Source organism: Grus americana, chromosome 20, assembly GCF_028858705.1.
Source record: "Grus americana isolate bGruAme1 chromosome 20, bGruAme1.mat, whole genome shotgun sequence".
NCBI lineage: Eukaryota > Metazoa > Chordata > Aves > Gruiformes > Gruidae > Grus > Grus americana.
Window position 1 is genome coordinate 356,928 of NC_072871.1, and position 13,100 is coordinate 370,027.

Sequence of the window (13,100 nt, forward strand, 5' to 3'; positions counted from 1 at the left end):
CGTGGTCTGTGCGGGAGGGGCGGGGTCTGTGCCGGAGAGGCGGCGGTCTCCTGAGAGGGGCGTGGTCTGTTCGGCCAGGGCGGAGTCTGATCAGACGAGGCGGGGCAGAACTGCCGCTGTAGGGGCGATCGTGAGCGAGCGTGCCCGCGCTCGGCTAGCTGCGCCTAGCGCGCTGTGAGGAGCTCTGGGCTCGAGCTCTCTGGTCTGCGGCAGAAAGCGGCGCGGTGATTGGGAAGGGGGAGAAAAAAAAACAAACCACCGAGAGCGGCGGCCAGAGCGGCCCGTGGGGCCGGAGCGGAAGTGCGGGGCGGGGAGGCCGGAAGCGCCGCGCGGGAGGCGGGGGCAACGGAGCCGCCGAGGTGCCGTGAGGGGGCGGGGGCGGCAGGGCCGCGGTGCGGGGCTGCGGGGTTCCGGGGCGGCCGGGCCGGGCCTCACCCCCATTTGCTTTCAGGCGCGGCGGCAGAATGACACGATGGACGTGGGCGGCGGCCCCCTTCTCCCCGACAGCGTCCTCTACGAGATCTTCCTCTACCTGGACCACGTAGACGTGCTCTCGGTGGGGCTGGTGTGCCAGCAGTGGCACGCCGTAGCCCGCGACGAGTTCCTCTGGAAGGAGCTCTTCTATCGCTACTACCGCGTCTCCCGGGAGGTGCCCCGGCACCCAGGTGCGCTGCCGCGGGGGGAAGGGGCTGGCGCGGCTGCCCGCGGGACCGGCGGCCTTCCCGAACCCGGCGGGCAGGCGGGGCAGCGGTGCCGGGCCAGGGGGCTGCTGGGCCCCGGGAGGCCGCTCCTCGGGGGGGCGGCACCCGAACCCTCCCGGCGTGGGGAACGTCCCCTGCCGCTGGGGTGGGGGTGAGGGAGCCGCTGACCTGTCGCGTTGGCAGCGGGCAGGCTTGGTGGCGATGTGCAGGCGAAGGCCTCTGCCACTGCCCAAACCCTTCAGAAAGGGCCGTCCGGTAGTTGAAAATACTTCAACTTCCCCTTTCTTTCGCAGAAAGGTGGTTTCTGAGCTTTCTCTGGTAGCTGCTGCACAGCTTGTCTGGGCGCTGCCGAGGGAGATCCTGAGGAGACGCAGTGAGTCACTGTGCGCTGCTACATCGCAGCCCAGTTGGCTTCCATGATAATCACTGCTGGCTTTTCCTGATCAGACCTCATAGCAAGCCGCTGCTCCAGGCTCTGTCCCTTTCTCATCCGGACTAGGAAGAGCTGCAAGCTCGCATTAGCTGATCAGACTATTTCCATAAGACGTGGGCAGCAGCTGCAGCCTGGCTGTGGAGGGAAAACGCGTGTGCCCGCTGTCTGGGCAGGGAGGTGGGTGTGCAGCAGTTGAATTTCACAGTGGGCAAATGCTAAGGCAGTAGCTGACCCACTTTGTGAGGCTAGGTCAGACTCAGTCATGGCCTCGGTTTGCAGTGGGAAAATGACCCATTAAAAGTCGGTGTCAGCTGAGCTTGGCAGGGCCTTCCCTGGGTAGAGCTGTCGGCAGTCATACATCCATTTGTACAGTCACAGGTCTGTTCTCAGCTGAGTATCAGGTGCTGGAAGTGGTTTGGTGCAGTCTGGAAGGGTAACCCAACGCTGTCGCACCACCTGAGACAGGCCTTGGGGACCTGCTGGCAGGAGCCCTCGCTGCCGAGATGGGTCTCTCTTGGAGGCCAAAAGGCCCATTCCCAGCGTGCCACAGAGGTCCAGGAGGGCTGTGCTCCGTCCTCTGCCCGGAGGATGCGCGTGGGGCTCCCGGCGGTGGCCACGGTGGGGGGAATTGGCTTCTCGCTCTTGAGTTGCAGCTCCTACGGGAGGACGGGAAAAAATGCTGAGGGTCAAGCAGCAGGAGCCCATCACCCTGCAGTGGGGAACACCAGTGCAGAAGGGCTCTGAGGAGATGAGCTGTGAACGAGATGACTCAGCCTGCGTGATTTCACTCGTGCAGACCCTGGAGCTCTGTGGGGTTTAGGACATTATCTGAGGCTCTTTGACCAGGCTCGTTCGCTTCCAGCCTCCTGCAGTTAGTAAGCTGCCAGCCCTGTTTTTTAGCGCTAATTGGGATTGAGCAGTCAGTGTAACTCAGTAATATATACGGGCACCTCCCAGGCTGCGCTTCTGGAGCTCTGAGGCAGCTCCATGAGGCAGCAGGGGCAGAGGTGGCTGGCAAGCCCAGGAAGGGGCTGAAGCAGGAGTTTGGAGACATTCCCCAGGCAGCTGTCTGGTCTGGGGAATGGGATCCAGTGGCTCTTGTATGAGGAAATGTTGGGGTTGATTGGCTTGATGGAATCTGTCCAGACTGCTTCCCAGCCAGACAGGCCATGACCAAGAGTTACAGAGGGAGATGAAGCCCCCTGCCTGGTGAGGAGTGGTGGGATGTCCTGGCAGCAAGCTGCTCTCTGCCTGCAGGAGCAGATGCCTCCTGGGCTGCAGCGAGTTCCACAAAAACCTTCAGCTCTGTTCAGTGTAACTAGGGAAATTGGCCCTTATCCATATACATGTCTAATCCTCTTTGCTTCCTCAGGATTTGCTGCTGCAAGAAGTCCGTAGGCTGCCTTACCCGGCACTTCATTAAAAATCCTCTTTATTTGTCTCTATCGGCTGTCATTGTGACTTCTGCGAGTGTGCTCCAGGCTCTTCTAGTGCAGGGCTCCTCTGTCCTGGCACGCTGTGTCCAGCTCCTGTTCTCTCCTCCTTTCTCTAGTCTCTTATCTCATGCAGATCATTTTTCCTGGTCTCATACCCTTTCTGGAACCTTCTTAATTCTGTGGTAGTCAAGATAAAGATAATCAGAGCAGAGCCCAGTACCCTGAGGAGCAGCTTCCCTCTCATCACATGATGTATTTGTTTGCGTTGTGCTGGAGCACGTCTGCAGTTCTGATGGCTGTTTTGTCCTGAGCAAGGTTTTTGTTAGATAGCTAACAGCTATGTCCTGGATGTTCTTGCAGTGGCTGTACTGGTTTGGAAGTAGTGACACGGTACGGAGTTGTGTGTTTATGGAAACAAAAGATTTTCTGTCTGTGGGAGTGGGGAAGCTACTGAGAAAAGCATTAAGCCCTGCTAGCATGGCTGAAGCCGTAGGGACCTCGGCCCCAGCGTTGCTCCTGGCATTGCTGGCAGCAGTCAAGACTGCACTTTATTAAAGACTGATTGTGTGGCTGCCCTGTTTAACTTGGGTCTGTCGCTTCCCTCCGCTTATGTTCCCGTCCCATGTCCCCGCTCGTGTGTTGCAGCTGCCGTCTCCTGGTATGACGAGTTCCAGAGGCTCTACGACACCATCCCTTGCGTGGAAGTGCAGGCCCTGAAGGAGCACAATGACCAGGTTTTGCACCTCAGCTTCTCCCACTCTGGCTGTTTGTTTGCGTCGTGCTCCAAAGACTGTACCGTCAAGGTAAAGTGGCAGCCTACCCCGCACAACCCTCCCAGCTCTGATTTAGTGGAGCTTCACCGTGAAAGCAGCCTTTAGGAAGTCTGTGGAGAGGAGAGGTTTGACCAGGCGTCCCTGGACTTAGGCCGGTTACTGCAGATGCTAAGCTGTTCTCAAAGCCATAGAACTAATGACTCTTGCAAATGTAGCCTCGAGGGCTGTGGGTTCCAGCTCCATGTGAAGGTGGCCGAGATGCCTGCCTGGCTCTGGTTGCTGTCTAGGTGCAAATCAGTCCTGTTGTGCTGTGGGTCTAACAGAGATCATGGAGATAATGATCTGCTGCAGAAGTTGTCTTGCACGAGTGGTTGTCTTGGGAGAAATCTCTCTGAACATGCTGAAAAATCCAGCAGTGACGGTACCATTCACAGCCTGAACACCTTCTCCACTGGCCAATGCAGCAGCAGTCCTGCATTTAGCAACTCTCCGAAGCTGTTGGCCATTTTCTGTCAGGAGAATTGATGGGGAAATCAGGACTGGGAGGCAGTTAAATAGGGTCCTTGATTTTTATTTTTTCTTGTCCTGGTGAGTGTTAGCGGAACAGATAAAGTGGAACCACTCTCAGGCTTCTCAACAGCTTCCTGACTGTTTGTCCATCTGTCCGTAGATCTGGAGCAATGAGTTGGACATCTCCCTGCAGCACAGCTCCAACATGAGGCCATACAACTGGAGCTACACACAGTTCTCCCAGTTCAACTCGGATGACTCCCTCCTTTTGGTGTCCGGTGTCTTTGTGGGGCCTCACAACTCCTCGTCAGGAGAGATTGCCGTGATCAGCATGGGTAAATGCCGCCCTCGCCTTCACTGGGGCTTCCTGGGAGGTGTGAAGTGGTGGCTGTTGGGGTTCCCTTCCCCTCTGGGTGTGCGGTGGCCTTGACCTCTGCTTGTCCTGCCTCCCACCATCTGTGCAAAGGGTCCCAATTGCAGTTTCATTGGGTAGACTTTCCCAGATAGCCTTAACTCTGCTCTGGTCACCACGTCATCACCTAAAGGCAGCGTGCCATATGTTTATTCGCGCTTAACTTCTGCGCTAAGTGACAGTCTGGGCAAGGCAAGAGTTATCTGCGTTACCCGTTGTCTTGAACCCACCGTTTCCGACTCGAGCGGTGCTGGTCCCACCCTGAGGTCTCGTGTGGCTTTGAGGCACGTTCATCCGGGCCTGCTTCACCTGTTCTGCTGCAGTTCTGTGGAACTCGCCGAACCCAACTGCCTTATCTCTTGCTGTCTCTGTGCTGCAGTCCCACTGTGCCAAAAATCAAGGAGTGCTGCCAAATGCACAGCTGTCTTGCTCAGAAAGGCCCTGAGGCCCAGGGGCAGGAAGTGAAGAGGTTCTGTACATGTTTGACCTGTTCTTGCCCCTGGGGTGTCTGCTTTGGGCCACGCTCAGAGAAAGGCTGTGTGGTTAGATTGCTCTCTGGTCTGGCTACCCTTTTATTTTGGTTTCCCTTGTGCACACATCTCTGTAGAAGAGAGAAATAACCGTTCTCCATAGTAGTGTCTGGAACTGGTCGGTGGTTGGGCAGTGCCTGCCGAGCTTGCGGTGGAGGTGCTGCATCAGTGCCCCTCCTGCGGAGACTTGAATCCGCTTCCCATGTCTTCTGCCTGGGTTTCCCCAAGCCCTTGCTGGGGGCTGTCACCTCATGCTTGTGTTTCCCCTCCCTTCCAGAAAACTTCACGCTGCTTTCCAGGGTGAGGAATAAACCCTATGATGTGTTTGGCTGCTGGCTGAATGAAACCAACTTGATATCTGGGAATCTGCATCGGATTGGGCGTATAACCTCCTGTTCTGTGCTGTGGCTGAACAATGCTTTCCAGGTGAGGTGCCTTTGTTCTGGCTCCACAGGCAGTGCAACTTCCTGCTGACTCCTGGGGGAGGAAAAGCAGAGGAGGAGGCGTGAGTGGGGAAGAATGGCCCATTCCTCCTGTCCTCCCTGTTTGTCTCCTCTGACTTGCCCTCAGGATCTTGAGGCAACCCTTGTGTGAGATTTCTCCACACCTGGTGTTATGGTACCTGTTGTGATATTCTAACTTTACCCCCAGATTCCATTAACTTTTGCCCCATTAATTGGGATGAGGATTTGACTGCAGTGCCCTAGAGTATGCGTTGCTCGACAGGAGAGTAGTCAAACCCCAGCAGCGTTGCTGAGCTCCTTGATAGTATGAAGCTGGGCCTGGGATGGCTGTAGTCCGGCATGTGTCCGAGCGACAGCTGTTCTCCCACTCGGCAGCTCCATGTGTTGTTCTGGGAGCTGGAGGCAGCTGAGAGGCTGAGCTCAGCCCTGCCTGTCCTTGCTGATGGTTCTGTGGGCCAGGCACTGTCTCTGATGTTGTGATGAGACCTGGAGATCAGAGTGTGATGGCCCTAGACTGCTCCTTTGCTGCTTGTTCATTCTCTGGCACTTCTGATGCTCAGACATGTTCCTCTTCCATGTTTTGCCTCTGTCTCAGTGTAACAGCTGCACATCCTGCTGTTTTGTGTTTTTTAATGTGATTGATGCTGGCCCTGGGTGAAATCCTCTGGTAGCAGAGACCCTTCCCTCTGCGCTGACACTACAGCGTTAGCTCTTCCATCTCCAGAGGCGAGGAAGGACCCTGCCCACTTTGGCAGGGGGTGTTGAAGTGCAGCCACAGACTGCCAGAGCAGCTGGGCAGGAAGAGACCTGGTGCCTGGGTGCAGATAACCAGGCTGGTCCTGCTGAGGGGACAGGCAGGCTTCAGGGCATGAGGTCCTCGGCCGCTTGTAGGCCAGAAGGATGGCACTTCACACTGCACCTTGTTTATCAGAGGCCTGTTCCTGAAATTCTAGTAAAGCGCCAAGCAGCACCGGCTAATGACCTCGGGCAGGGGGTGGCAGCTGCCTGGCCTCTGCGTTTCCCAGTTCCGCTGCTGTCTGCCTGCAGGAGCTTTTAGTCTCGGTGTGCCCACCTCCAGGCTGGGAAGGAGCGCAGCAAGGCTGGCCAGCCTCTTGGGCCGCTTCTCACAGTCCGTACTCCATATAGCAGTGCGAAAGGGGTCGGTGTGTGGGCTCAAGGTCTGGGCAGGCAGCTCTTGGTTTGAGCCCGAGGCGTGACCCTCCTGTGAGGTGGTTCCTGCTTACCTCTCCCTTCTGCTTGCAGGGCATAGAGTCCGAGAATGTGAATGTAGTGAAGAGACTGTTCAAAATCCAGAACCTGAATGCGAGCACTATCCGGACCGTGATGGTGGCTGACTGCAGCCGGTATGATTCCCCAGACCTGCTCCTGGACTACGAGGAGCAGCTAGCTGCTTCCTCCACCTCCACCTGCCCAGTCTTTGATCTTGGCAGCGACAGCGAGGAAGAGGAGGCCAAGCCCAAGCAGACTCCGGAGCCAGCAGTACAGGAATTGCCGGATGAAGGGGGTGTGACAGCAGAGGATGGGCTGCAGCAGTTCTTTGATGACATCATGGAGGGCCGTGTGAGGCCTGCCATGACCGAGACAGAGTTGGAGACAAAGGTGGCTGAGCTGTTTGTACGCAACAGAACTAAACCGCCTGAGCTGAACCTGCTCTCCGCGGACAGCAACAGCAAGACAAAATACTTAATCTTCACCACAGGATGCCTCACCTACTCCCCGCACCAGATAGGTAAGGCTGTGGTCTGAGCCTGGGTGCGCCAGCCTCTCCAGGGGTCTGGGCTGCAGCTCCACTCTGAATTCGAATCTGGAAATGACCTGTTCTGTTTGCTGCCTGTTGGTGATGAGTTGCAGCTTTGCTCAGGCTGCTGGATTCTCCGTATGGGAGGCTTTTGAGACGCCCCCAGTCACTGAAGGGGGTTCCACCCTGCAAGCGCTTGCCTGAGGGTTGATTTGTTGCTCCTGGGCTTGACACGTGGCCAAACAAGAAAGTCGTGGCGAGGGCTGAGCAGAAGATCGAGAAGGAATTCCTGACTTAATGACATCAGCCATGAGTTGCACACCAGGGGGTGGATGCGAAGGGCAGCGATTGCGCTGATGGTGGTGTGTGGAGGGGCTTCAGTCCTGTTCTCTTGTGGGGTGGACAGGGCACTGGGGTGAGACTAGTTCGAGCAGCTTGGAGCACATGTTGCATGTTGCTTATGCAGTGCCCCTCAGCTCTGGGAGACGGAGCCCTGCCTGCCCCCGTGCCTTCCTGCCTGCCCCGCTGCCTGGTGTGCTGTCACCTGACATCACGTGGCCCTTCAGCCTCAGTGAGATGCTTGGGCACCTCTGTTTTGGTCCTGGAGAGGCTTCGTGGTGGGTTACTAGGTCTCCCAGCAGGTGTTTCCATGCAGGCCAATGCCAGGCAGCTTGCTGGCACCCAGCTGCCTTGCTCGGTGGCATACAAGGGGCTGTAATTGCAGCACAAGCCAGGCAATGGCGCTGCCGGTGACCTTTTTTCTGGGTTAGGACTTCCCGTGCTCATCCAGGGCTGTCTTGTTGAGGCACTGGGACTAGCAGAGTCTGAATTTATGGGAAATCGGTGCAGTGATGAGCAGAAGTAGGTAGTCCGGCTGCCTTTTTTCCAAAAGGCCCTAAAGCTGTCCGACAAGGTCAGTGGAAAGGACCAGGCAGATCCATAGAAATGTGGGGAGGGAAGGACAGCTGCTTCCAGGCAAGAAGACTTCTGTAAAGCCAGACAGTTTCAGTTCCTTTTGCTGCTTGCATAATGACAGCCTCGCTTTCCTGCTGCAGACTCTTCTAACCTTCCTGGTACTTGGTCCTGCACCAGTACAACCCAGTGAGGTGGGGAAAGGCAGCTCCCAGATCTTCAAGCAACTCAGAGAAGAGTCACTTGGACATTACCCACCTAAGTTAGGAATGCGACGTGGGCTGAGTGTAGCTCTGCTCCGTGCTCCTGTCCCGTGTCTGCAGACAGTCATGGTGGGCCTTGGCCGGTGGGCAGCCAGTCTGCCCTGACAGCCCCGTACGCAGCGCCGCATCCTGATCCGCCGGGCTGAGCAAACGCTGCCTCGCAGGCTGGAACCTGCAGCAAGCGAAGGCAAAGTGTGGTGCAGAGGCACTGTCTGCCTTTGGACTCTCCTGACTTCCAGCGTAGCCCCCCGAGGCTTTGGTGGGTTTTGGTGCCTTTGAACTCCAGTGGCTCCCTGGCCAGCAGCCAGTGCCTGCGGCACAGACTGGCTGTGCGGAGGGATGAACGCTGGCTCGGCTCCTCTCCCAGCCATGAGTCACTGCAAAGTGTTATGGTTGCCCATCGGTTTGTGCGTCGAACTGGCCTTCGTGCATTTGCTGTCTGCCCCCAAGGAACTGGTACTTGAAAGAGCTTGTTGTTGTGCTTGTCCCTCGCAGGCTGGTGGTGGGAGCCGATGGGATGGGCTGTCTTCCAGCTCCTCTTGAACCCGCTGAGGATTAAGCCCACGTGTGCCCAAGAGCTGCTGAGGCTCCTAGGAAGTTGTTGTGGATGGTTTGTGTTTGGGACCTCTGTCTAGAGCTGGAAGGGGAGAGGGCTTGACCCGTAGCATGTGTCTCCCTTAGGGAGTTCAAAAGCTGTAAAGCACTTAAGCCCAGTTTAGGTTTAAACCCCTATTCTTGGAGCTTTCTGGGCCTGACCCCCACCTACGCTTGACAGTGGTGGGGGAAAACCCTGCCACAGGCAGCGCATTGTCTGGGCCTTCTCCAGGCTGGATGTTGCAGGAAATGGGCCTGGCCCAAGGATTCATTTTGGAGAAAAACCTTCCTGCAACCAGAGCATCTCCCGGGCCAGCGCAGCTTCCTTGTGCTTCAGAGTGTGCTGCAGGCTGGGCTTGGAGCGAGGGGGGCTTGGAGCGAGGGGGGCTTGGAGCGAGGTGTGCCTGCACCAGCCGGCACTGGGCATCTCCCTGTCTGGGGCTGAATGTGCCAGCACGTCCCTCCTGGGCAGTGTCCTGGCCAAAAGCACCACTTGAGAAAGCTTGAAGGAGCCCGGCAGGGACAGCAGCCCTGTCCTGGTCCTCTGCTGCAGGCGAGGCAATTCTCCTTTCTTAGCAGCACAAAGGGAAGCCCCTTCCTGAAGCCTGGGGACTTCCACCAGCCCTGTTGTCTGCTGGCAGCAGCCTGCAGAACCACCTGATTCTGCTTTCTGTCCCCAAGGGATTAAAAGGATCCTGCCCCATCAGATGACAACTGCTGGGCCGGTGCTTGGGGAGGAGAGGCGCTCAGATGAGTTCTTTGACTCGCTGGATCATGTCATTGACATCCATGGGCACATCATTGGCATGGGCCTCTCCCCTGACCACAGGTGAGTGTGGCGGGGTGGCAGTCCCAGCTTCAGGGGGTGCAGGGGGTGGGCGACAGCTGCTTGGGGCCTCTGTGGGGTGAGCAGGAGAAGACAAGACTGTAGTGGATGGAGCAGGATGCCTGCAGAGGCCCCTCTGTTCTTTCACACCCCATTTACATCCTAGTGCTGATGGTGTGCATCACTCCCCAGGAGTGCTGTCCTCCTGCTGCGTTCCTGAGCCTGGTTCAGGGTAGGGTCAGGCAAGGAGCCTCGTGAGAGCGACGGAGATGCCCACATAGATGTGTCTTGTTCCCGAGGCAGATCAATCCACCACCATCCTTCAAGTTGGTTTTAATGGGATTAAAGAGGCTTGACTTCACCCCTAGGGCCCACCGTCCCACTTGTGGTGGCCTTTGCCTTTCCAAACAGGGCAGGATGTGGTTCAGCAACGTGTTCCTGTGTTTCAGCCTGGATTGTAGTGAGCGGAGCTGCAGGTTTGCTAAGGACCAGAGCAACTGCTCAGTCCCTGCCCTGCCTGACTGCACTGTGCATTTACAGCTGGGGCTCCGTGACCTTCGTCACGTGCGGTGAGGTGCAGGTAACCCCTCTGCTCCCCTCCCCAAGGTACCTGTACGTGAACAGCCGTGCCTGGCCTCGGGACTGCATCATCTCCGACCCGATGCAGCCACCCCCCATTGCCGAGGAGATCGATCTGCATGTGTTTGACCTGAAGACAATGAAGGAGGTGAAAAGAGCCCTCCGCGCGCATCGGGCCTACACGCCCAACGAGGAGTGCTTCTTCATCTTCCTGGACGTCAGCAAGGACTTCGTAGCAAGGTGCGTGGTGACAGGGGTGGGCAGGGTGCTGACCCCGCATTTGGGAGAGCCTGGGGGCCAGCACTGCAGGATGGCTTGTGCAAGTGGGCCAGGTCTGCATGCTGGAAATGCCCATGTGTTGTAAGCTGTGCGGGAAATGGGAGGTTTATAAAGAGCAGAGGGACTGAATCAGAGGGTGCTGTCCAGCCTGGTCCTGTTGTGAAATCAGTGAGGAAAGGGGAAACTCTGGGCTGTGGCATGTTTGGCAGCAGGTGGCAAATGCCCTTGGGGGCTGCGAGCAGCGGGTGCTACGGGGGAAGTTGGAGCAGGGGACTCCTCAAACAGCCTCTGGATCCCAGAGGGAGCTGCAGGTGGAGGCTGGGGCACCCTCTGCCTCCATCTGCACGGAAGGAAGGGCTTGGGAGCAGCAGGTCATCGGGGCTGCGGGGGTGATATGCTTTCTGGTGTCCTGTCCGCCGCAGCGGGGCAGAGGATCGCCATGGCTACATCTGGGACCGGCACTATAACATCTGCCTGGCCAAGCTGCAGCACGACAACGTAGTCAACTCGGTGGCGTTCAGCCCAGTGGAGCAGGAGCTGCTCCTGACAGCCAGCGATGACACCACCATCAAGGTGTGGCGCTCCCCTCGCGCCGTGCGCATCCAGCAGGCCAGGAAACCCAGGCCCAGGAAACTGCTCTTCTCCTGGCTCATGAACCAGAAAAGCTGAACCCAGGTACACCTGCTCCTGCAGCTTCCTCACTGCGGCCACCTCCTCTGGAGCTTGCAGAGCTTTGAGCCCTGCACAACAGAGACGAGCTCTGGGCACACCAATCCCGTCTGCTGAGTCAGGAGGGACCCTGGTAGCAGGAATTGCTTCCTTCTCGGAGCATCTGCTTCAAAGACAGAATGTAAGAGCTGAGGGCCTGTTCCTGGGCCTGGCGGGCAGCAGCCTGAGCTGGTCACTGCGGGGTGGGCTCCCCACAGCTTCTCACCAACGCTGCTACTTGGTCACAGCTCTCTCTGAGCTTTGGTCTCTGAGAACAGACTGAGGCATGTCTCCAGCATTTGTACTGTGTGAGCCTGTGATGTGCCCGGCCTTGCTGAGAGCTACTGGCTGCAGAGCACTTGGCAGACGCCGCGTACAGTGCTGTGCTGCCTTACTGCAGGACTCTTTTAATATAGTAGTTTTATTAATGTTTGTTTGTCCCAAACCTCCACGGGCAACTTGTCTGGCTGCTGGGTAATGCTGAGTGCCTCCTCCCACACAGCGTCTTGGCCCCAGAGGGCAGCGAGAGGGCAGTGGGGGAGAGGCAGGGCTGGGGGGGCTTGGCTGGCGTCTCGTGCAGCCCCCGGGGACGTCTGCCCATGCCTTCTGTTAGCAACCATGTGTGGGCATCACCGGTTTCCAAACTTGAGAGTGGGGAGGGCTGGTGGTGACATGGTGCTGGCTTTGCCTCTGTCTTCCTCTGCTAAGTAGCACTTAAATAAGCTATGGCATTGGTAATGTATTTATTCTGGGGGATCTGCTGCCCCTTCCCACAGGGGCAGCCGTGAGGGCGGCTGGTGGGGCTCGTGGTCACCTCCCTCCTATGCTACTCAAGTTGTGGCACTTTAGGTTCTCTCTCCATGAAGAGTTGTAGGCACCCAAGGGTGGCTGCAGGTATTCACCCACAGGTGACGGGGGAACGCAGCCGTCCTCTGCCTGAAGTGACAGTTGAATAAGCTTCCTTCCACCTGGGCTGACGTGCCATGAGTTTGGTGCTCAGCTCCTCCCGCAACCCCCCGAGGGTGGAGCTGGCTCACTCGAGGCTGTTGGGAACCCAGTGGTGTTTACTCTGCATCTGTCCCTGAAGCTTTTCTCCCTCCAGCAGGTACCCAAATGTAAGAGTCTAAAATTAAGCTCCTAATCTTGACTTGGCCTAGATGGCTGGGGCCGGCGGTGACCCTGGGAGCTGCAGCTGCTCCTGGGAGCTGGGCTGCATCTGGAAAGGAGCCAGGTCCCAGCCAGGGGCTGGGGAGGTGTTTTGGGACTCCCCTGGGAGCACTGGGGCAGTTGTCTGTGCCACTCACAGCCCTGGGTTGCAAATAGACTTAATGGAGGTAGCAGATACCGTTTTGACGTGCACTGATGGCTTTAACCGCCCCTGATGGAAGGGTTTGTACCCTCCTTCTGCTCTGCCCAGCAGGAGCTCATGGCTTTATCCAAAACCCCTGTACTCAGGTTTTCTGTCATCATAGGACTTCCAGAAACAAGGGAGCCCTTTGTGTGTGCATGCACAGGGTCCACATCCAGCTCTGTCCAGTCACACGGCAAAGGAACAGCCTCTACCTTCCTCCCTCCTCCCCCAAGACTGTGAAGTCCGTTCTCCCTTGGCTCAGTGTAGTAGTGAGCAAGGCACTGAGGGTTTATGTTTGTACCGAGTTTTGCTCTTCACTATGGCATTGAATAAATATTCTGCTAAAGCATGTCTGCAATGCGAGGTTGTTTTTCCAAGTGCTGTTCTACTGAAGCAGAGCTGAGGCCAGAAGCATCAGACTGCAGTACCACTGCTGAAGTTGCTGACCAGCTTGTGGTTACCTGCCCTGGGCTGGGGAGGGCAGGCAGCCAGCTGTAAAACGAGAGGAGAGGCAGAGAATTGCCCTGGTCTTTGCCCTCACAAAGGAGGATGGGACAGCAGTGTTAGGAA

General features: G+C 57.2%; 1 protein-coding gene across 2 annotated transcripts; it reads left to right on the plus strand.

Moving 5' to 3' along the window:
• The first annotated feature begins 152 nt into the window (after positions 1 to 152).
• On the plus strand, positions 153 to 12,879 carry FBXW5 (F-box and WD repeat domain containing 5). 2 transcript variants are annotated; one of them, XM_054848175.1, is made up of 9 exons: positions 153 to 359; positions 452 to 665; positions 3,216 to 3,373; positions 4,014 to 4,188; positions 5,073 to 5,221; positions 6,523 to 7,009; positions 9,469 to 9,616; positions 10,220 to 10,432; positions 10,894 to 12,879. In XM_054848175.1, exons 2-9 carry the CDS (start codon positions 473 to 475, stop codon positions 11,138 to 11,140), a joined length of 1,770 nt encoding a protein of 589 aa, XP_054704150.1. In that variant the 5' UTR covers positions 153 to 359; positions 452 to 472; the 3' UTR covers positions 11,141 to 12,879. The 2 variants fall into 2 exon arrangements, with proteins under 2 accessions (XP_054704150.1, XP_054704151.1); XM_054848176.1 differs by having other exon boundaries at positions 354 to 665.
• The last annotated feature ends 221 nt before the right edge of the window (positions 12,880 to 13,100 follow it).

Excerpts from the sequence above, each read along its gene's own strand:
- FBXW5 (XM_054848175.1), top strand. The coding sequence starts at position 473 with ATGGACGTGGGCGGCGGCCCCCTTCTCCCCGACAGCGTCCTCTACGAG. Across the intron at positions 3,374-4,013 it reads CCAAAGACTGTACCGTCAAG|ATCTGGAGCAATGAGTTGGA; the intron begins GTAAAGTGGCAG and ends ATCTGTCCGTAG. Across the intron at positions 4,189-5,072 it reads GATTGCCGTGATCAGCATGG|AAAACTTCACGCTGCTTTCC; the intron begins GTAAATGCCGCC and ends CCTCCCTTCCAG.